Source organism: Lissotriton vulgaris, chromosome 2_1 (genome assembly GCF_964263255.1).
Source record: "Lissotriton vulgaris chromosome 2_1, aLisVul1.2, whole genome shotgun sequence".
In the NCBI taxonomy this organism is placed as follows: Eukaryota; Metazoa; Chordata; class Amphibia; order Caudata; family Salamandridae; genus Lissotriton; species Lissotriton vulgaris.
This window is the reverse complement of record NC_141687.1, coordinates 2015763883-2015788056: the sequence shown is the minus strand read 5'-3', so window position 1 is coordinate 2015788056 and position 24174 is coordinate 2015763883. Positions and strand designations below refer to the sequence as shown.

Below are 24174 nucleotides of genomic sequence, written 5' to 3'. Positions count from 1 at the left end.
CTATATAGAGCTTGAGTACAGTTATGGTCGAACCATCCAACATTCTCCTGCTCTTGGTTAATAGACCTTCTATTGTATTATTTATCTTTATCTATCTAGAAAGCAATAGATTTAAATTGGCCTCATCACCAAGACAATAATCTATTTCCCTTCTGCATTTTATTACAACATCCCTTTGTATCTTTTGCAGGTCGACACCAGCCTATTTTATCCTCATACCATTTGGTCTTGTGGGGGCAATGTTGGAATTGCAATCATCATTATTAGATGGTTTATTCCCCAAACTTACAGTGATAAAGAAATACTATTATGATCACTTATGGCCTGCTCTGTAATGCATAAGTTTGAGTAATCACTGTTACACAAGATCAATATATGATCGCTATTGGTGGCGGCATTCCTACCATTAAAGGTTGGGCATTTAATATTTCCCCTGGTCATAGTACAGCTTAGTAATTCAAGATCGAATTTTGATATTAGTGTATTTAAAGCTGTACCATATTCACAATGGGGGAAGTGCATATAATCATCATTATCATCGACGTTATGGCCCTTCCTAAACCCACATATCTTGGTTTGAGCCAGCGGATATGCCTGAATGTTAAAATCACCAAACCAACCACCTACCTCCTACCCCCTGCTCTACTCCTCTCCTCTTTCATGCTACTAACCTTTGCCCTCACCTGTCCTTGCCCTAGTCCCCACCCTGTTTACCTGTGAATTTCCAGCGTCATTTGAGAGCTAGCTATTTTGTCTGATGCCCGATGGAGCTACCTGGTTTAGCTATAGGGGAGACAGGTCAGGGATTCCCTCCTTGGACGTCACCTACCCAGTCTGTCTTTAGCCACACTTCCTTTAGTCTCTCCTGTCGTCTCTTCCCGCTTCCTCCCTCTATTTTTATCTCTGCTTCTCTCCTCTCTCAATGTACTGAGACTGAACTATTTTGTCTGATGCCCGATGGAGCTACCTGGTTTAGCTGTAGGGGAGATGGGCCGTGGATTCCCTCCTTGGTAGTCACCTACCCAGTCGGCCTTTAGACAGATTTAATTTTGTCTCTCCTTGTTGTCTCTTCCCCTATCCTCCCTTTCTCACCTTCCCTGTTCCCTCCCCTCCATTTATTTTGCCTTCCATGTTATTTAAATGTTTCCCATTGAGACCCAGCTATTTGGCCAAAGCCCGGTGGAGCTACCTGATAGCTATAGACTTCCCCCCGACCGTCACCTACCCAGCCGGTCTTTGGGCATTCTTTCCTTCGTCTTTCTGCAGTATCTCCCTCCCATCCTGTTTTTCTGCGAACCTCTTCCCTCGACAATTGAGACCGAACTACTTTGTCTGATGCCCAATGGAGCTACCTGGTTTAGCTATAGGGGAGATGGACCGTGGATTCCCTCCTTGGTCGTCACCTACCCAGTCGGTCTTTAGACAGACTTCCTCTCGTCTCTACGATTGTCTCTTCCCTTATCCTCACTTTCTCACCTTCCCTACCCCCACTTGTTTTCTCTCTCCTTCCTCTCCTCTCCTAATGTATTGCCGATTGTTTGATGTAATGTGTAATTGTTGATCCTTTTCTATTATACTGTTAAACCACATTGTTGCACTTCTTTTCGTCCCTCCTGTCGTCTCCTCCCGCATCCTCCCTCTATTTATGTCTCTTCTTCTCCCCTCTCTCAATGTATTGAGACTGAACTTTTTTGTCTGATGCCCAATTGAGCTACCTGGTCTAGCTATAGGGGAGATGGGCCGTGGATTTCCTCCTTGGTCATCACCTACCCAGTCGGTCTTTAGACAGACTTCTTTTCGTCTCTCCGTATTGTCTCTTCCCTTATCCTCCCTTTTTCACCTCCCCTGCCTCCTCCACTACTTTTCTCTTCCTTTCTGTCCTCTCCTAATTGTATTGCTAATTTATTTGGGATTTGTTGTGTAATTGTTGAACTTTTTCTGTTACATTGTTGATTTTCTGTTATATTGTTGATTCCCATGTAAAGCAATCTGATACCTCCGGGTTCAGCCAGGGTTATATAAAACTCTTTAGATAAATAAAAAAAAGAAAAAATAAAGTTGTAGTAGTTGACTAAAATCAAGTCCTTACCTTATAAAAGGGAAACCTCATCACTTGGCTATACATGTCGACTGATATGCAACTTATAATTTTACATGCATTCAATTTGTTAGAGACAAGAATTAAAAGGCCCCCCTTTGCTCTACCTGCCACAGAGTCGGCAGCTTGTACTCAATGCGAGGTATAACCCTCTACAAAGATCGGTTCTCTTCTCCAGGTTTCCTGCAAACAAATTATATCATAATTAGAAGTAATAAAATCCCTCCAAAAAGGTGTGTCTTGTTTCTTTTTGAGACCTGCAATATTCCAAGTTACAAAAGTGTAGCCTTCAATTATATTGCAGTTTGTAGGCCTACACATAGGAATATCTAGAGTCTCCATAGGGGGTGTGTCAGTTTTTTCTCCTGTTACAATTATGGGGATTTCTGTTAACTCCCCTGGGGGTGCATCCTTTATTTCTTAAAAGTAGTTATAGCCAATTCTGGATGGGGTTTCCTATATTCTTGCGGTACTAAAGAAAGAAGTGACTTAACCGGTAATTGGTAAAAAGGATAGTCTACAACTAATCCATCAACATCCTTATACAGTGTCCCATTTAGATTATGTTCCTGAGTTGTACCATAAGCTATCATAAGTCAGTCATTGTCCTCTAAGGAACTTAGTGCTTGAAATCTGTTGTATATTAGGACAGTAATACAGGGTGGTGGTTTTAATAGTGGTAGCATTTTATTAAAATTTGGGTTGTAGTTAGGGCTGTCATAATTATTGGTCGTCATCAGGTGTCTGTAAAAATATCCTAGAGGCAGGAGGGTTGTGTTGTATTAACAAAAAACAACTATGTGGAAGGGTCTATAGGGGAAACAAGTTTAAAGACCTACAAGGTATCCTATCCCCCAATCCAACTATAACAAACACACAAGGGATACTAGAGGTCTATCATGGGCTCAATATTGTGTGTCAATTCAAAATGACGCATGTAGGAACAAGTGTCTAATCACAAAAAGAAGATGAAATGTGGGAACAAGACAGAAAATACTCCCATCAGCCCACCATTTGGCGGAAAATCATCATCTGGGATTTTTTGTACATAAACTGGTATCTGTTAGGTCTCTCACCTGATGATATTGTGAGGAGACCTAAAAACAGATCCTCCAGTGACGAAAAGAATGTATGAATAACATGGCTAGATGGGAGGGGTTGCAGTGAAAACAAATGGTGAAAAACAAAAAGTGAAATAAAATTACCTAGTGTGATGCCAAGGCAAAGTACTTTATTGGAGGGGTCATCACAGAGGTAATGTTAAAAGCAACAGTATGTAGATAGTATTCTAATATTACTATCAATCAGATGGATCTGGTCGACATGTTTCAGCCTGTAAAGGCTTTCTTCAGGACCTATGATATGAGATACTACTGCAACAAATACTATACAAGTTTACAATCACTTGATAGAAAAACCACTATGTGGGTGCCTACCGTATACCATCTAGTAGATCAATGAATTCTCACCTGTATTGAAATATAAGGGACAGACACGAGACATACATGCAAAAATATGACAAAACAGCATTGTATACACTGTACAACACATATATTGGCCATACATCCCATGTGGGACAAATGTAGTGAAAAAAGAAACTCACCCAAAGTATTATGGGGAGAGGCCTCACCTCGCCTGGCACACGCTCAAGTCTAAATAGAGGCCCCGCTCTGAGGAAAAATAGAAAAGGTAACAACATATCCATTTTCAAATAATTCTAATAAAAGTAACAGATAAATTATATGTTGATCCATGGTCATTATTAGTGTTCCTCAAATTACCTAATTTAGAACATAAAGCAGTGGACAAAAGGATGTGGTCCAAAGGCCAGTCAGGGCTGACCAATGACACTAAGCAAGCATTCTCTAAAACATAAGCATAGGGGCACAAGAAATGTATGTTGGTAAAACAAGAATATAACCAACATCAACTTGAAATCAGCCCAGGAGAAAAGGTTAGCAAGGTACTCCAAAGTGAGCATTCAAATAGAGTCACTGCGGCGGACTCAATCGCTTCTTGAAAGGGAACAGTGCAACCCACCTGTCCGTCAAATGAATTCATTTGTTTATCCTACCCAATTGCAACAGAACATTTTTGACTGTGTTGAAAAATTTGAGATAGGAATGTATATATATGTTTAAAAGTATTTGATGGCAATACCAGTATGCCCATGTGATGTCATCTTAAAATGTACTTATGTGACCACATGTGACTTATGTGAACTTTTTCTATAACACCCCAATCCTCACCAATCGCAACTTCTAGAATGGCAGAAAATCCCTTCACACCGCTTGAACAGCAGTGGTGAGATCTGGAAAGAGGTTGAGTGAACTGCCATTGTAAGATAACCCTTTTTTCCCCTGCCCAAATGGAGTGCTGTGTCCCTATAGTTGAAGTTTAGTAGTGAGCAATGAGGGGGCGAGCCGGTGCTCCCAATGATGTCTGGGTGCCAGGGTTCTATGCATCCACCCCACAATAAACATTTGTGAAAACTGTCCACGTCAGAGATTGTTGTCAGCAGTTTTTCCACGAAATACTAAAGCTTGCCTGTGTTTGTTGACTCTGGGATTCCTACAATATGCATCTTTTTGCACCAGGAGCATGCCTTCAGTCCTATATTCTTAGCTTTGATTATATGCAGATTATTTTCTCCATATTTAGAAGCTTTTTATTTTTACCCCGAAGATCATCTTTCATATTAGCTAAACATTTAGCTGTCGAGATGTGATGTACATCTTGGAGCTGATTAGTTCCATTCTGACTGTGAGAGTATCTATTTTACTCTCTATAAACAAGAAGCTTTGCTGAATCACTTTGAGATGGGATCATTATTCTCTACTTACTCCGCCTGGGTACCATGCCATCCTTCATCACTTATTGGCATATTAGAGGGCGCCATCTGTTGTGTGTGCCTTAACTTAGAGTTTGTATTGTTTGTTATAGTTTATGCCAATCCTGTTTCAGGTGGGAGCCAGTGGCAGCATTGTGTCAGTGCAGCAGCAAGCTGAGCATTGGCTGTGGCTAGGTTTCTCAGTTTGGCCCTATGGAAGTATAAAAGTTACATGCACCTACAAAGGGCCCAGTTACAGCAGACATCTGCTTATAACTGCTACTGCAGAACTAGCTGCTTTATCTCTAACAGGTCTTTTCATACAAGTGGTGGTATAGTTCCCAGTACATCGGCATGCAGCAAGGATCATAGTATGTCATAAGGATAGTAGTATGTCACCTATGTTGGGGGCAACAGAACTGTCAACTATGTTGGGGACGACAGAACAGTAAGCCCTGCACACTACACCCACTGAGCCAGCTTCCCCTCTTGCTTCAAACATATACAGCATACAATAAAGTGTGGGGAGTAATGTCCTGCTTCATGCAACTACGAACTCTATTCGTAAAACATGAAAAAGCATTTATTTGACAATTGATTATAAACATCATCCAGTATTGAGGTATCTTTCATAGATTCACATGCTTGAATCATTCCCCGTCATCGAAGTGGGAGTCACAGTGGGACTCCCATTTCGACGTGGGACTCCCATTTCGACGATGTGGAATGATTCAAGCATTTGAATCTATGAAAGATACCAATACTGGATAACTGCAGTTATAGGTAAGTAATTTATTTCTTACTCATTCCCATCTAAATTTTTACTTTCATAAAGTGAACAATTTGAGCAGCAGAGCTGCTCTTGATGAGTACCATCAAAATCAGCTTCTTGTAGAAAATGATAGTGATTGGTGGAATCAATACATATTCAAATTTCTCTATGACTCTTCAAACATTACTGTTAAGGAAGTCCTATTATTCCTAATCCAAACAGCACATGGACAGCCAACACATGTTTTGCAGTTACAACACTGCTTCTTCAGGGCTTCAAGATGACAAATTAACAGCTTGAGTCACAAGATACATTTCTTCTGATTTTACAGCGATATGCTTAATTGATAGGTATTGAATAGAAAATTCAAAAAGAAGAAGAAAGAGATATCAGTGCAAAATATACACAAACTTTTTTTAGCAATATAACAACAGAATTTCTGAATGTTGGAGTTGATGTACAAACTAAAATGGATTAAAGAAGAATAAAGATTAGCGATGAAAAGTAAGAAACACAAGGAAAAACAAAAATGTAAAACCTCATAACATTTCAAGTTTATTGTAAAAACCTGTCTCTTTACACTTTGTGAGTTATAAATGTCTGATACAGGAAAATCCTGTACACCATAGATTCTTTTAGCAGCAGCAACAATCTACAGTGGTCTACAATATGAACTATATGGAGGCAGAAAACAAAAGAAAAGGATAATCTCCATATGATGAATTTATTCAAAAAGGTTTCTCCCATGACCATAAAGTCCTGCGTCCCTGCTTACCTATTTGCTAAGGCTCCCCAAAAACGAGCACGAATTCCTCATTCTTGCATTCAACCTCATTCCAAAAGGCGCATATCATCCCAAAACTATCTCCAACAATGTTTGACCTTCTACAAAAATGTTACCTTTTTTTCCAAAAATAGAATAGCCTATTTACAATCAATTAACCATTCCAAAACACTAATACTACCTGACAACACGTACTGCAGGCTCAAACCCTTTTCACCTAGCTTAATAAATCTCGGTGCGAGTCATTAAACTTCAGGGAGTTAATTCACCACCAACACAGCAAACTTGCATAGTATGTAAAAAAAGGACTCATAATTTCTTTTGTCCTACTTGAAAATGCCCGACTTACCCACAAGAATATTTTGCTGTTTATACTGACTAATACCAGCACGAGTCCAAGGCTGTTTCACACATCTATTGATGCAGAAATGTACGAAACTCTTTATTTGTGTTGAGACCTTATTTCACAGTCCTTAACCAATCAATCCACCAGTTCTCTTTAAATCAAAGTCTATGTTCTTGGTCTCCTCCTCTAAAATGTTTCTGAACATGGCCAATTCCTATCAGTGAAATGTGGCTAATTTCCACTAATTTGTTTTTCTGAGAAACGTCTTCTAATCGGAGACCTATTGTCCTTATTTCTTTTTTAAAAAAATATCTTTATTAGTTTTTTACATATGCATCATCTTCCCACCCCTAACCCCACCCCCATCCTTTTCAGACTTTACCCGTACCGAGACACAATTTACTTACAGAATTCATCATAATTAAGAAAACAAAACGTAGAATTCAGAGGTGCAGAGCAGTTCATCATAAATGCTTTACAGTTCAATCTTGTGTTAAGTAGTTAATTCTGGGCTAACATTCCTCATCGTACGATGGATCGATCAGAAGCATCTATCCGTCCCCAGTATGGCTTTGTATCCACTGTAATAGTAGATCACAAATTATCATACCGCTTTTGCGTTTATTACTCCCTTTTCTTTTATAGATAGCCACCTCTAGGCTACATGTTTCCAACAAATGTCTCTCCATTGGGGGAACACCGGTGGGTTTGGGTCTAGCCATGCTGAAGTAATGCATAACCTTAAAACAGCCATTGCCACAAAAATTAACCCTCATTTTTTTTCCTTCTAATTCAGGCCACACAGTGGCACAGTGACCCCAAGGGCTCAAGTCAAGCTCACACACGTTCTGGCCCCAATCACAGGGTGTCCCTGGTGTGGTCTGATTTCAGGCTGCTGCTGCCATTGTCACATAGCTCCCCAAAGAGTGTCTCAGGCGGTAAATTATTGGATAGAGAGTTATCGCAAATAGGAGGATTAGGACAGATTTATTCCCAGTCCTCCTGAGCTTCACTAACGTGTGGCCATGTTGGATTCCAGGACCGTGACATACCCCTCCCTCAGCCCTCCTGCCCAAATTTCTTCTTATCATTCATTGTTTTCAAACTCATATGTAGCCATACTGAATACAAAGTACTTTATTCCACTAATTTACTTGTGAGGTTTCAAGGCAAGTGGGATCACTCTACCTTTTTAATCTTCAGTGAAACTTCTTGACTTTACACTTGATGTCTCTCTCTATCCTAGTTTATACATCAGCAGACTCATCTTGGTGTACTCTTTTTAACTTTTGTCACATCAGGAATATGCCATTTTGATTCATGTCTGACTTGTTTTTGTACTGTGTACAGTAGTAATGCCATTCTGAGTCGATACTCTTCCACTTAAAAAATGTGCTACATTTTGCAACTCCGCTCCTGAAATGGAACAAGTACATGTGATCCTTTCAGGCATGTTATTTTTTATTTTTTTATTTTTAACTCTGTTTATTGAAGAAGAAAACGTCAACCCAATTATACAGTAATGTTTAACAACTTCGTTTGTGTCCGCACTGTGGCCCAGTAGCCTTCACTCCTGTAGGGCGGCTGGGTGGACGGGTTCAGTGGAGCACACAACATCCCTCTGTATTTGTTCTAGTTTCGCCAAATATTGGACCATTTCTGTGGACACCCTCTCCCTTCATATATAACCCTTTCTATGTGCATGCATCAGTCCATGTCGGTCTGCCAGTCCCGGAGCTTGGGCACTGTGACTCCCTTCCAAGTTCTTGCAATATAACTTTTCGCAACTACGTTTCCCAAAGTGACCCAGGTCCCCTCTTTTGCTGACAAGTATGTTGCCTCACAAATATTAAGATGCCACAACCGGAGCATGACCTCCATAGATTTCCCACAGACTTCCCTCATTTTCCCTGTCACTTTACTGTCACTTTACCCCCAGTATGTTTGTACCACCAGACAGCCCCACCTCTGATGGAGATACGTCCCCGCTTGACCACAGCCTCTGTGGCATAATGGGGAGTTCAGGATACCCATCTTCGCCAATATCACACTAGTATAGTATACTCTATGCAAGAGCTTGATCTGGATTAATTTGAACCTAGACCAAATTGTCACCTCCCAGGGGATGCCAATGCCTCCTGCCAGTCCTCCTCATCTAAATCGCCCACCTTCTCCACCCATTTGACCCTTATCTTCTCTAGTGCATCAGGTGTATTATTTAATATCTTACTATAGGTCAAGGAAATTGCTTTGTCTCTAAGGTAATCATCAAAGAGTCTGTCTTCTAGGGGCAAAGCAGCCGGCAGATCTGTGCCTTTGGGGATAGCCCTATGCAACGCATTCCTGACCTGCAGGTATTAAAAGGTTTGCCCCACCCCCCTCCCCCCCTTTAGCAACTCATAGTCATGCTGGAGGTCTGCAAAGGGAACTACTTTACCTCCTGCCCAGATATCTCCGAACATCGAGAACTCAATGAGTTCCCACTCAACAAATCCAGCACAAGATGCCAATAGCCCCAATAGTTCTGTTTCAAGAGGGGGGTGGGCTGTGTAATCTTCTTCTTCTTCCATCCCAATTACTGCAGTGGCCGCATGCCAGACCTTTATCGTGGTCGCCTTTGGAGTATACAGTGGACTATGTGTCTTTCCCTCATATAATGCCCTCTGATATGTCCCTGTTGTCATGTTATATTTGTCCATCCCTTAGGCTGAATCTGTTATCGGCCAGTGCACCCAATGATTTGTGATCACCAACTGAGAGACCCAATAGTAAGTTTTAATCGCTGGGAGGGCAATACCTCCATCATACCAGCTTTTTGTCAGTTATGGCAATGAGATGCGAGGGGAGCCGTTATTCTAGAGCAGGGTCCGAAAATACTTGTCCAGGACAAGGTATGGCGTATTCTGTAGGGCATAAATAAAACGGGCAGGGCCATCATCTTAAATGCAGTGCTCTCCCCAGTAACGGAAGTGGAAAAGTCTTCCAGTGTTTTATGTCATCTTGTAAGGGACGCAGTGGGGGGGACCAAGTTTTGATCGTAAAACGCTACTGGGTCCGGAGTGGCATAAATCTCTAGATAGCGAAAGCCGCCAGTGACTACTCTGGCTTTGCTAATTCTGAGTGGAATAAAACCTTTCACAGCTAATTTTTTTGAGTAATTTGTCCCAGTTAATGGTATATCCAGAATATTTTTGAAAAAAGGCGAATATATGTAAAATTCTCTGAATAGAGTTACGGGATTTGGCCAAATGAAGCAATATATCGTCTGCGTACAGGGAGATTCTATCCTCCCAGTCCGGGGCCCAATTTAGTCCCCTTATGAGGGGGTTGCCTCAATCCAAATCGCCAAGAGCTCAAGGATCAAATCAAAAATCAAAGGGGAAAGCAGGCAGCCCAGTCTCTTACCCTTCCGTAAAATGAAAGTCGCTGAGTGGGCCCCATTTACAGTTACTCTAGCCATAGGCTCTGAGTAAAGGAGTCTCACCCAGAAACTTTGGTCCGAGGCCGTAACGTTCCAATGTTGCAAACAGGTAGGGCGTCTCAATCATGTCAAACGCCATTTTGGCATCTACAGACATGATGACTGCCTCCTCTCTTACCGTCCCCGCCCTGCCGAGCACTCCATTGACACGCCACAGATTCAATGCTTTATTCCTGCCAGGCATGAAACCAGACTGATCTGGATGAATCAGTTTATTGGAGCAAAGGCGGTAGTCTTGTGGGCAGGAGTTTTGCTAATATCTTAACTTCCGTATTTAACAACGAAATCGGCCGGTGGGACTCGCAGTTCTCAGGAGGCTTACCAGGTTCATGGATCAACACTACATTGGCCAATCTTTGTTTATCAGGGAGAATCCCCGGGGACACACTTTTGTCGTACATGTCTATGAGGTATAGGGCAATCATAGAGGCATTTGTTTTGAATAACTCAATGGGGAGACCACTCTGACCCATTGCCTTCCCCGATTGCAAGGTTCCAATTGCTTTAACCACTTCGTCTTCAGTAAGATCGGCCTCTAGTTCTTTTACTTTTCCGAGTCATCCAGGGACGGAAGATGAAGAGTGGCCAGCAACTCTTGTGCCTCCTCGTAAGTAGACGTCCTGGAGGACTCCTATATCGATTTCAGATATACAGCAAAGGCTTTGGCTATACTATGTCTATCTTTAAGTCTATCCCCTTCATTCTTTACCAATTCAAATACCCGTCTGGCAGCCTGCTCCAGTTTATCTAACCATGCAAGTAATTTACTCGCTTTATCTCCAATTTCATAGACTCTACACTGTGTCGCCGGTAGTGGGCCCTAGCCGCTTCTTCAGCGATATATCTATAATCTTTTTGCTTTAGGAGCAATCTATGTTTGGTATTGGGAGCAGGCCGGGACTCCAACTTGTGTTCCAAGTGAGTTATTTCTACCTCTATTTCGTGGAGCTGCTTACGTTGTTCTTTCTTGTGTCCCACAATCACTGCCACTCCATGCCCTCTAAATACTGCCTTATACACCTCCCATTGCGTGGTTGTGGGTGGGGATGTGTTGTGTGTGTGTGGTTGGGTGTGGTTGTGTGTATGGTTTTGTGAGTGTGGTTGTGTGTGTGGTTTTTGTGTGTGGGTGTAGTTGTGTGTGTGGTTGTCTGTGGTTGTGTGAGTGTGGTTGTGTGTGTGGTTTTTGTGTGTGTGTGTGTGGTTGTATGTGTGGTTGTGTGTGTGGTTGTGTGTGCGGTTGTGGTTGTGTGAGTGCGGTTGTGTATGTGGATGTGTGGTTGAGTGGTTGTGTGTGGTTGTATGTGTGGTTGTGTGTGTGTGGTTGTGTGTAGTTGTGGGTGTGGTTGTGGTTGTATGTGTGTGGTTGTGGTTGTGTGGGTGTAGTTGTGTGTGTGGTTGTGTGGGTGTGGTTGTGTGTGTCATTGTGTGTGTGGTCGTGTGTGTGTTTGGGTGTGGTGTGTGTGTGTTGTGGTTGTGTGTGGTTGTGTGTGGCTGTGTATCTGTGGGGTTGTGTGTGTGGTTGTGTGTGGCTGTGTATCTGTGGGGTTGTGTGTGTGGTTGTGTGTGTGGCTTTGTGTGTGGTTGTGTGTTTGTGGTTGTGTGTGTGGTTGTGTGTGTGGTTGTGCGTGTGCTTGTGTGTGTGCTTGTGGTTGTGTGTGTGGTTGTGGCTGTTTGTGTGACAGTAATACTAAAAGCATCTCAAAATAAAGGAACACAAACATCGAATTTGTGGAAAGAGAAAGCACTTTGTAAATCAAACGGGCGCAGCAACGCATTAACACAACAACATGTTCTTTGATGTTTGATGTTCTTTGAACAAGAACATCAAAGGGGCGCTGTTAAGTGATCACGAGCGAAAGTGACACATGTTCTTTGATGTTTGATGTTCTTTGAACGAGAACATCAAAGGGGCGCTGCTAAAGTGATCGCGGGCGAAAGTGATCTCGGGCGCTTAATGAGTATGACGAGGTTTGCCATTTGGTGCCTCGGCTCCTAAGCGCGTGCCACGTGCATATGCACTGTAGCTCTAGGCTGGCCATGGTAGAATTTTTTGAGCCCTCACTAAATGTCTCGCCAGGCCAGCGCATGCGCTGGGTCAGGCGAGACCTAAAAAGAACAATTGATGGACAGAATGCAGAACAATGTCATACATTCACCCCAGTACAGAGATTCAGGCCTAAATCCATCATTTTTGTTTGCTCACCAGGCTATTCCAGTTTGGCCAATTCCAAATCAGTCTTCACCCTGCGCCCATAGGGAACAGTCTAGCCCGAACTTCCAGGCCAGGTCCTCCCTGGACTGGAAACAGCATCCTAGGACCGGTTTTGGGCTTTCAGCCCTCATCAGCCAAGATAGCCGGACTCCAGTGGCATGGAGAGTACGGGACCCAGGTCTGGGCATACCCGTCCCACTTGGGGTGACAAATGCAAAAAGAAAAATTGATGGGCAGAATGTAGATCAAAGTCATACATTTGCATTGTCCAGCATTCCGTCCATCAGTTGTTTCTTTTGCATCAGTCGCCTCAATGAGCCTTTCCTGTATAGCAGGTATCCACAAATACCAGGGGTTAAGTGCCATCTCATGCCTCTTAGCCGAAGGGATACCGCCATAAATGACTGTGAGTGAGTGAGTGGTCAAAAATGCCTCTAGGTAGATGTTCCACCACTCTGAACATCGAGATCTGTTCGGCTCTGCCAAATACATAGTCAATTCTAGACAGGCTCCCATGTACTCCTGAATGGAAGGTGTAATAGAGAGATGAAGGGTTATACTCTGTCCAGATGTCAACCAGCCCCTATGCCTTTAAGAACTCACTCAATGTCCTCCCAACCACCTCTCCCTGCTTCGGTGGTTGTCTGTCTAAATCACCATTCAGGGCTGTAATACAGTCCCCCCTGCCCCCAATTAACGATTCTTCCTCAGGAAGGAGAAGCAAGTGTGATCCCAAATCTGCCAAGGCTGAGGAATATAATCACTGCGGTACATAAAGGGAAGTGATGATAAATAGCCTACCCTCCCAAGTACCCGTTAGAGTTACAAATCTGCCCATGGTATCGTGTATCACCATTTGTACCGTGAAGGAGAAGGAATTGCGGAGGAGGATCCCCACCCCTCTCAAACTCCACGTATATCCTGCGTGGGCCACCAGTTCATATCCCCACCTGTTCAAGGCACTATACGAAGTACCTTGTATGTGCATTTCCTGTAGGAGCACCACATCCGGGGCCTGTCTCTTTACGTATTGTAGTACAAATCCCCTATTTCTTTTATCTTCCAAGCCAACCACATTACAGGAAAGTATTCTACTACCCTCTGTATGTGGACTCTCTCCTATTGTTTTTGTCATGGGGTGATATAGACTGCATTCTTAAAATGATGTCGCCTCGAACCCCCCGCCCGGATTATTCCATATTTATATAGCCACATGTCGGTCGGCTGCCCAGCCAGTCGCAAAATCAGTCTTCCTAAGATTAGGTCACACATTTCCCATGCACGGCATCCTGCAAGCATTATAAAATACATTGAACAGAAAACTAAACCAAAACAATCCCATAAGGACCTCTCCCAACCCACCTCCCACCCTGCCTCCCTGCAATGTGGACTCCAAACCGCCCACCCCCAAACCTTGAAGAGTGCCTGTGTACCCATGCCCCTCAAACCTTAATGAGGGGAATGAGGTCTTGTGGGTCCCACCAGCAATTCTAGATCCCCAGTATTCTGTAAACCCATGAGCTAAATATATAACGGGCCGCTCATGCCAGACAGTTTAGATGTGATTCGTCTGAATCAAAGACACTTCATAAAACATCAGGAGTTGGATAAGCCAGGGTCACCAAATATCAGCACCCTGACTTTACAAAGAGTGTTTCACAATTGTTTATCTCATTTTGGGATATCCGCACCTGCCTGCGAACCAGCCCATCATACAACCTCATTGCAGGCGGTATCTTGTGGCCATTTCTTCTAATTAGCAGCACCTCCCATATCCATATTTTACTTCAGGCCCACTTTGGGTCCTCGAGCATCAAGTCTAAAGTCCTGCAACTGCGTCGGCCTTTGTGAGGTTGACCTTGGGGCTCCGGAGGTTCTCCACCCCTCCAGCCATCCCCAAGTTTCTTCTGGGGACAGGAAAAACCAGGACCTTCCCTCGGCCATCACCTTCAACTTGGCTGGGAAAAGTATTGCGTATTTTGTTTTTCTCATACAATGCTCTTCTCACCTCTAAAAAGGATCTTTGCATTTTCTGGGCGTTGACTGAAATCCGGTAAGAAGGTGATTGTGGAGTTTTCAAATTTTAGCGGAGTTACCACTCGCGCCATCTGGAGAATTATGTCTCTGTCCTTATAGTTAAACATCCTGTCTAGAATAGGATGTGTATGAGCACCAGGTTTCAAGGGTCCCCCCTGTACCCTGTGGGCCAGAGAGAGAGAAAAATATTAAACAGAGTGAGCGGGGCTGAATGTGGTTCAGCATCAAATCCTCAACGAATACGTCCACGGCCTGTCCCTCCGCCCGTTCTGCTACCCCCAAAATGCGGACGTATTTCTGCGGGCGCACCATTCAAGCTTGTTTTCAAGGTCCGTCGTTGTCACCTGAAGTTTCTTCACTGTGCGCTCCAGCTCCTTTGTAGTGGATTGAAGAGTAGAGACAGAATCCTCCTTGGCCTGTACCCTGTCCCCCACATTGTGCAGATCTGCTTGCATCAGTGTCACCTATGTGGTGACCGTGTCTATCTTGTGTTCCAGGTTTGTGCGCATCACCTGTGTACCCTCCATGATGTTGTGAAGAGTTTGGCGCCTTCTTCCACCTGTTGCTTCACATACTGTCCTTCATGTTTCTCCTGCACTTGTTCTGTCCTAGACTGGCATTCCTATCCAGCTTAGTCTAGTGTGTTTGTTTTTTTGTCCTTTTAGTGTCGCCATTTACGCATGTGCAACCAATCGTGAGGAGCCCAATATAGTGTTGCCACCCAGGTAAAGGAGTTAACTCTTACTGCAGTAGTCAGTTGAGGATTCCCTTCAATTAAGTATAAAACCACCGTGCAGCAACAGTCCTGCTCACTTCCCTTCCACCTCAATCCAAAATGGCGGCTCCGCTATGAAGCCTTGGGGCAAACGTCTCATACAAGCTCTCACAGTATTGGTTTTACCCTCTCTCTCAGACCTCGCACTATATTCCTGGTGGGCCTCCAACCGTGAAGGCCTTCCAGCATGCAGGAAGATACACTTATTCACCCCACCATTTCGAGCAAGCTTCATTTCCTCCCGCTCGGCCCCGCGCCGCGTTATAGCGAGGATCAGTGCTTCGTTATCAACCTGGAAGGTGGGGGGCTGTGTCTGACAGTCCCGCAGCCCCTCTCCTGCACCCTGTTGCTCTCACGCTTCCACCCTGAGCCAGGAGCCACGCTTCATCAGTTTTCCCGTCCGTTCCTGCAGGGATTTCCGCTATTCATCGGCTCAGTCAATGCACTCTGCAGCATTTAGCCAGGTGTCTACCACGATCCTGTGCTATGGGGTCCGATGGCAGGGGCAAAGAGGAGGTGCAGTCTGACGCTACACCACTGGAATCGGGCCTGGTTCTGCTCCCGGGCCTCCTGCTCCAGTGCCTGAAGTCCTTGGGGCTCACATCACACCCTCCACGGGCCGCCATCAACTCGTGGTTCGCGATCCCGGAATGTCCGGAGATCGCGGTTTCGATGTCAGTGCAGGCGGGGGGGCAGAAGATCACCTGGCCTCAAACTGGGCTATATCTGGATTATTGTAACAGATGTACGGGGGATCGATCTACCTGGTGAAGAGTTCTAACCTAGTATGGCCATCTTGGTTGCCAGCCGGCCACGCCCCCCTTGTTATTTATTTTATTTATTAGATACCTCTTCTAACTTTACTGCATCCCTTACAGTCTTCCGGGACCAACATTTCTATTAGGCTGGTAAGTGGAGGTTCGGTGATGTTTCCAGGGAGACATGAAGCAAGGCAATTTTGCCCATTGATATCTAAATTTTACTTTGACAGGATCTCCACTCTGGTATTCTCTGTGGCAGTGCCCACCTCTGGGAATTTTTGCCCATCACACTCAACCTTGGCCAGACTCTGTTTTACTCCACACAATCAAACCAAATACCCCAAAACAATTCAGAACAAACTTCCAACGCGTTTTCTCTAATACTTGACAGCTGCAATCTGGAGTTATCTGCTGCCAGCATCCCAGAATGAAATAATCCCACTCAAGTGTGTTCTGCTCTCACCAGCTACACTCCTCAAGGGATTACAGAAGTATCTCCAAATCACCTTCCCTTGATGGAATTTAACTAGCTACTCCTCCCTGCCAGCATCACCTGGAAGACACCCTCTTATATGACGGAAGGAATCAATATTTTCTCTCCATACTTCTTCTATCACTGTACTATTTCTGTCTAAGTGGTATAAAGTGAAGCCAAGTCTATCATCACCATCAATTTAACTCCCTTATTATCCAACTCACTCTTTTCAGAATTACATATTGAGCACATTCATGCTATCCATGTTCATTGTTTTACTATTTACTCATCTGAGCACACTTTACATTGATTTGATAATTTCATATATTGTGTGCATAAACAATATTCTCCTTCTTTTAACAGTATTCGTGCTCTTGCCCATTAGCCAGGTATTTTCCTGCTTGCCTAATGTTTGAGGCTCCTGCACCAGAAGCACAAACAATGTTATGACTTACTTCTAAAGGAAGGATACTCCTTCCTTTAGAATCCTCCCCTTATGAACATAGTAAGGTGTCGTATCGGATCTGGAAAACCCTTTCATTCAGGATCTTCCCACTACAGCCAAATCACTCCTGTAGATTTTCCACCAGCCATGATGATACCAGCCTATGCTCAGCACTACGTGGTGCTCTGTGATCGCTTTCTCTGTTTTGACACCTAACTGATATTGGTCCAGAGCTCCTCTTCAGGCTCTACTGATTTCCAAACAATTTTTTACGGTTACATTCTCTAGAGTAGGTCAGGGTTACTGCTCAAGGTATGAGGGTCTAAAGCCTGTAGGGAAATGGTGCAAACGGATCTCACTCTTAAACCTCACAACGTGTATGTGGTGTCTTGACCACATAGTGTGACCATTTTTCCTGCAAGTCCTCACCATCCATGCTCTTGAAGGCCATCTGAGAGGCAAAAGTATTCCTGGCTCAAAACCAGGAGACCATTAAATTGGAAAACTTTAAAGTATCCTCCTAGTGAGCAATTATTCAAGGGGGCCTCACACAAGAAACATAAAAAGAGGCTTTAGGAGGGACAAAGAAGACATCTCATTCCTAGAATCGGTGAGAGATGGCTGTGCTGTTCCTCCGCTGTAGTCTTTTAGTTCTCCCCTAAATCAAATTCCTGTACTGAAGATGCTCCAACTGGACTTTCTGGCACATTGCAAAGAAGAATGAGAGGTCAAATCTGATCTTGCAATATCATTTACATTCTATAAGGCAAAATGATAGATTTTACAGTTAACCCTAGAATTGATAGTGACCACTGTGCGCTGCAAATTTCCATGTTTTGTAGTTTATTGGCTCTCTCCCACCACGTAACAGAACGATCCCTGTAGAACCGCATATTGTGAAAAAGTAACTAGCTGCTATGATTATTGAGGTTCTTTCACCCTATATATGGGTGGCCTTTTAAATCATTAGTTCGACAATTTTGATATCTTTGATAGTTCTTTTAATGATTAATATGGTATTTTAGGTATCATTGTTGTAGTATTTGTAAATGTTTATTATTGATGGTGTATGTTTAATAGGTGCAAACCTCTAAATAAACATGAATTGATTGATATATGTATTTTGGTAACATTAATCTAGTGCCAGAGCTTTTGACGATAGTGAAACCACCTACATCAGTTTTAGATCTCTAGACACCAATACTGAAACCTCGCAGATGAGACTATTTCTCTTCTAAACCTCCAACTAGTAAATCAGACACATGTTTTAGCTTCTTTGGAAGCTGATGTGCCAAGTGAACAAACACTCCATGCCATTCACCCTTCGACAATTGCCACATAGGATCAGACCATGGCTTTAAAACAGTAACAATTGGCACACTTGGCAATAGTGATATTCATAGGAGACCATCACCGCATTTAAGAAGGGTCAGTGCCTGCTATTCATTGGACAGGGTAGGAAACAGAAAATTGCGAAAAAATGGTAAGTAATCGTCTCAGCGGCTTCCATTTTCTACATAGCATACCATCAAATGCGGTGGGGAGGGTGGGCCTGGGGAAGAGGACATACATTCCTTCTCTGGGATCTTCAGAGATTTATATTTACTTGTCAAATGTTTTGCAATACAGTCTAATCTTGTGAGTTGCTTAACGGAATCTGAAGAGGTGGCCCACAGGACTAGCAATCATGCTATTACTGAACCTACAGCACAGCTTTTCGACTACAAATCCCATTTACATAAAGTTCTCAGTTACATTGAGGATCCGTTGTAATACACTGAGCTGTGCACCATTAAAACTCTGCTATTTCAGAGGAGAGCTGAGGCATGAGTTTGGCATACTATCGAATGCTGCTTTACTTTCACACTTCCTGCGCCCCAGAAACATTGTCACTTGATTTACATTTTAACATTTCAAGGAAAGGAAAAGAAAAGTAAACACAAATCTTTATTTTAAAGAAGTAGCGGTTTGAAAGGAGACATTGTCTGACTCTTGTATAGTTGCTATCCGTTCAAAGCAGAAGCCAAGTTAACGCCCAAATATAATGGCTTCTTTATTGCTCATTCGCCTTCTGAACTCTTGCAAGGTTATCTTGGGGGCTCTGCAGCACCTTAAGCACCACTACTTCCAGCCCCCCTGAAGAGCTAAAGTCTCCTTTGGGGGGTTGTGCAGCCATTCAGAGGTGGAGCACAGCCTCCTTATTCGTAAAGCTCATACTATTATGTATTTGTGGGACACATTTTGTTCCCTGCTTTGATGGAGTTATTCTAACACAATTTTTGTGTCAGTTTGCACAATTAATTTATGATAATCTTTTGAACATCTAAAGAGTCCTCAAGTAAGTTCTTAGATTGTTTTCGCTCCCCCTTACGGCATGTAGTCCTTCCTTGTTCAGTTGTTTACATTAGTCACAAATCTGTGTCAGTCAAAATATTATATTTCAGCATGTTTGTTTATGAACTGCTTCTATGGACAACATTATGGGCTCAGATCAAGCACACCTGTTTTTTAGGTATGGGTTTTGACAGAGCAGCTATCAAGCTGACCGAATCCGTACAGTATACACAAGCATTAGTAAATGCATTAGGTTTCGCCTATGTCAATAATAAAAAAGCAGTTTTTGTTGTAATGTGTAGCTTGCTGAGTAACGTCTGTTAAAGTGTTATGATTTGTTTAGGTTCAAAAAGGCAATATATTGTGTTGTTACTAGTGGTATAGTGCATTTACGTAATAGTAACAATTTGAAAAATGTAATGGAATGGGGAAATAATAGAGTTAATTGACGTAATAGCAATATTGTGTGTTTAGAGGAGTTCTGAGAACTTGTGGGCACGGTGCTACTGCACCTGCTGGACCATTGAAATCATGCCCCTAATGTTGCAAGATAACTGCATTTGTGACTGCCTGTCTAGTTGTAAAATATAGAAATATTTGGTGTTTAGCAGAGTAATGACAACTTTTGACCCCGGTGCCACATCACCTGCTGCACCATTCAAATCCTGACCCAGTAAGATATTGCCTGCAAGGTAACTGCACTTGTGACTGCCTGATTAATAGTAAAATGTTGCATTATTTGGTGTTTAGAGGGGTTCCTGGAGCTTTGGACCCCATTTTCACTGCACCTGCTCCACCATTGAAATCATGACCCTGGTGCCTGCAAGGTAACTGCACTTGTGACTGCTTACTTAGTAGTTAAATATAGCAATATTTGGTATTTAGAGGAGTTCTGACAAAATGTTGGCCTTGGTGCCACATTGACATCATGGCCCTACTGTCTTCTACATAACAGCACTTGTGATTGCCTGTTTAGTAGTACAATTTTGCAATAAGCTGCGTTTAGTGGGGGCCCTAGAGCATTTGGCCACTGCACTTGCTGCACCATTCAAATCAAGCCCCTTTTAACTGCAAGAGAACTGCAACTGTGCCTGCCTGTATAGTAGTGAAATATAGCAGTATTATGTGCTTAGAGGAGTTCTGACAACTGTTGGCCCTGGTGCCACTGCACCTGCTACACCATTTAAATCAAGCCCCTTTAAACTGCAAGATAACTGAAATTGTGGCTGACTGTTTAGTAGTAAAATATAACAATTTTAGGTGTTTAGTGGAGTGCCTAGAGCTTTTTGTCCTGGTGTCACTGCACCTGCTGTGCCATTGAAATTAAGACCGTGTCTGCTAGGTAACTGCACTTGTGCCTGCCTGTTTAGCTTTACATTTTAGCAATAATTTGGGTTAGGTGGGGTCCCTAGAACTTTTGCCCCCCAGTGCCACTACACCCGCTGCACCATTCAAACCAAGCCCCTTTTAAATGCAAGGTAACTGCTATTGTGACTTCCTGTTTAGTAGTGAAATATAGCAATATTATGTGTTTAGAAGAGTTCTGAAAACGTTTGGACCCAGTGCTATTGTACCTGTTGCACCATTGAAATCATGACCCTGTTGTCTGCAAGATAACTGCACTTGTGACTGCTTGTTTAGCTTTACATGTTTGCAATTTATTGGGTTTAGTGGGGTGCCTAGATTATTGGCCCCAGTGCCACTGCACAATTCAAATCAAGCCCCTTTTAACTGCAAGGTAACTGCAATTGTAACTGCGTGTTTAATAGTGAAATACAACACGTGTTTAGAGGAGTTCTGACAATTTATAAGCCCGGTGCTACTGCACCTGCTGAACCATTCAAATCATAACCCTGTTGTCTTCAAGGTAGCTGCACTTGTGGCTGCCTGTTTAGTAGTAAAATGTAGCATAGCTTTTGTATATTTTCTAACGTAATGTTTATTATAACATTTAGAATTTGATCATAATGACCAAATAGATTACGTTGAAAAAATCAATCTGATAATGCCTACAAAGTGCAAAGAAATGTACTGGGGCATGAATAGGAAATGCTACAAACGTTCTAAGGCTAAAACATCTGCTTTACACAACTCAGTAATCAAAAAGAAAGCATTCCAGCATACTGTTAGAAGCTGTCTGCCTTTTTTCGTGGGAAGAGATCTTATCTTGACAATGAATGGGGCTTAAACAGTGTGAACAGCTGTAGTAGAAGTATCGTAATTGCATGTAGCCTGGGGAAGTTATCAACAAAAAAGGTTTCACACTAAAGCGAATGAACACAGTAACTCGGCAACGGGAACTGATAAGAGCCCCCTTTTAAGATATATTAAATACAAGAGATTTCACAAGCACAGCGCAAGAGCGCTGCAGGGTAAACCTAATAAAGTGGGATTTGGGTCTGTCCCTTTCACATATAACCTTTCTTTGATCAGTCTCCTACAGCCGTTGGCGTCAGATTTTGTTTGATATAGCTTGGTTCAGCCAGTGGCATATTCATGTTAGACTTGATGCTATTGGCTGTTGGGCTGTATCCATCCGCTTCTATTGAACTGAACAAGGGACTACTTTACAACTAGGGAGACTTAAATGCAGAGCAGCTTTTATGTCAGATGTGCTTACACTGCGTATATTAGCACATTAAACCCAGGCATTTTGATTTTACCAGTGTGTTTTTTTTTTCCACAAGTAGTCTTCACCTGCAAGCGACAGCAGGCCCGTACGTTGAGATGCTTCTGCTACCCAAATGAACCTGTTCTCTTTGTCTTCCTGCACAACTAAAAGCAGCAGACCTAGAGCAAGAGTGACTTCTGCAGTAGCTGTTAGTTATTTGTGCTCATTACAGACCGTTTGTCATTGGCAAGGCAAGTAAGTACACAGACTGCCTGTTCAGTTCTGTTCTGTATACTGGAGACCTATATGAGTCACAGAAGATGTCCGTACAAACTTCCATTGGTCACTGAATCGATAGGTACAGCAGGCCGCAGAATAGCAATGTTGTGAAAATAAGAGGATTGAAAAGGAAAGAGGCTTTAAGGGGAAAGTATTAAAGGGAAAGAAGAGGGGAGTCTCACCCAATGCTGACCATTTGCAAATGTATGCAGGGTGATTAAATATGTCCTATGGATGATAAAAAGCAGGCATAGGCGTGCAGACATTTTGCATTTTTGCGTCCCTTTTTGGCACGGAACCCCTATCAGGTTGATTTAATAAGTATATTTGGTTTCATCCCATTTAGACGCTTTATATAAAACAATGGGTACTGAAATGTATGCAAGGTTGATATGAGAGAGGTGACACACAGAAACCATACCATGCTGAGTCTAGCTCAAAGTGGAGGATAATATGAGGCTGGAGAGGAGGAGCAACATTGGGATCTACGTCAGAAATCAAGTATTGAAGTCTGCAATACTTATTTTTTATAATCTTCACTCCTCACTGTTCTTTACTAATCATTTGAACTCCAAAATTACAGCATCAATGACTGCATATCATCCCATATTTGATATGGGTCGAATAATGTTCAGTATGTCCTTAACACGTCACGGTGTGAAATTGATGTTATAACTGAACTGTTTGAAAATGTTTGTTTTGTATGGATCAGCCTGTTTATTTTTATTTTTCACTTATAGAGATATATAGAAAATTCCAATATCATGGCCTGTTACAACGAACTTATTCAGCTGGAATGGGGTGAGGTGCTTGCACGATTCAAATTAAGGTAAATCTACAAATGTCTTTCTTTCTTCCCATTCTGAATAACGGTGCCACCGCTTTTGATTCATTTTATATTTCAGGCTTTTGCAAGCTGAATTGAACACAAATAAGTCAACGGGGTCATAGAAGGAGTGGGTCCAAGAACATGTTTTTTTTTAATCTAACTTGAGAATCGTCATAAATGACTGTATCCCTCAAGTTCAAATTGCTGGAAGTACGCCATAAAAGGCAAAGGCATAGTGGATGCCTCCAGTTCATCTTTATTGTTGGTTTGATGGATTTTTCATTAATATTTTCAAACAAAGAAAAAATAGAAAGAGGCTGGTGGGCTGGCTTGGTGGGGAGAGCGCCAGCAAACAAAAGGGCCTTCAAACCTACCCTCCTCTTGGGCTGGATAACCAAGGGGTTAGAAATGCAACTTCGCCTTGCCAGGGCACAGTGATTAAAAAAGCAAAAAAAGAAACCACCCCAATTGGGATTGCCTAATTGGCTGTCGCTTGTTATCTAATTACTCCACCTAGTGTGGAGAAGGCCATTATACAAAGTCATTTTATGTATTGAGACGGCTGAGTTTGTGAAGATGACATCAGAGCAGGGGTCAGCTATTCTAGTACTCCATTACCTTATTCTTTCTAGGGTGGAGGAAGACTAGGTAAGCAAATAACAACGCTGGTACCTTGTACTGTCGATGAACACATCTTCCTGCCCTTTGGTAAAACCAGGTTTTTGGGGATGAAGAAAGGCCTCCCCACTCTATAGCAATTAGGGGTGAATAAAGACACACTATTATCCTCGACTAAGACGCAGTGCTATAAATGGAAAAAAATAAGTGCAGGTACTCATTAAAATGAGCTAGAGGTGTAATGAAGGGGCGGGGCTAAGGGCAAGACTTGATGAAACTTAACTTCTATATTAGTTGCAGCACATACCAAAACACATGAGAAATGTGTTTATATATAAACAAAGCAGTTTAACTCATTACACAAAATGAAATAGAAATGCGATAATATGTTAACATTTCATTTTTTTGCAATAGTTGCACCTTCTTAATGTCATACTGTTAATTGATGTTTGCCACAATACTATATATTTTTGAGCACGCGAGTAGG

General features: G+C 42.6%; 1 protein-coding gene across 2 annotated transcripts in view; it reads left to right on the top strand.

Annotated features, from left to right (window-relative positions):
* Positions 1–24174, top strand: part of PDE8A (phosphodiesterase 8A) — a 2218572-nt gene that overhangs the window by 1087227 nt on the left and 1107171 nt on the right. For both annotated transcript variants that reach the window (XM_086958243.1, XM_086958242.1), the window contains exon 6: positions 22981–23069. In XM_086958243.1, coding sequence (XP_086814369.1) covers positions 22981–23069 — 89 coding nt within the window. The remainder of the gene's footprint in view (positions 1–22980; positions 23070–24174) is intronic.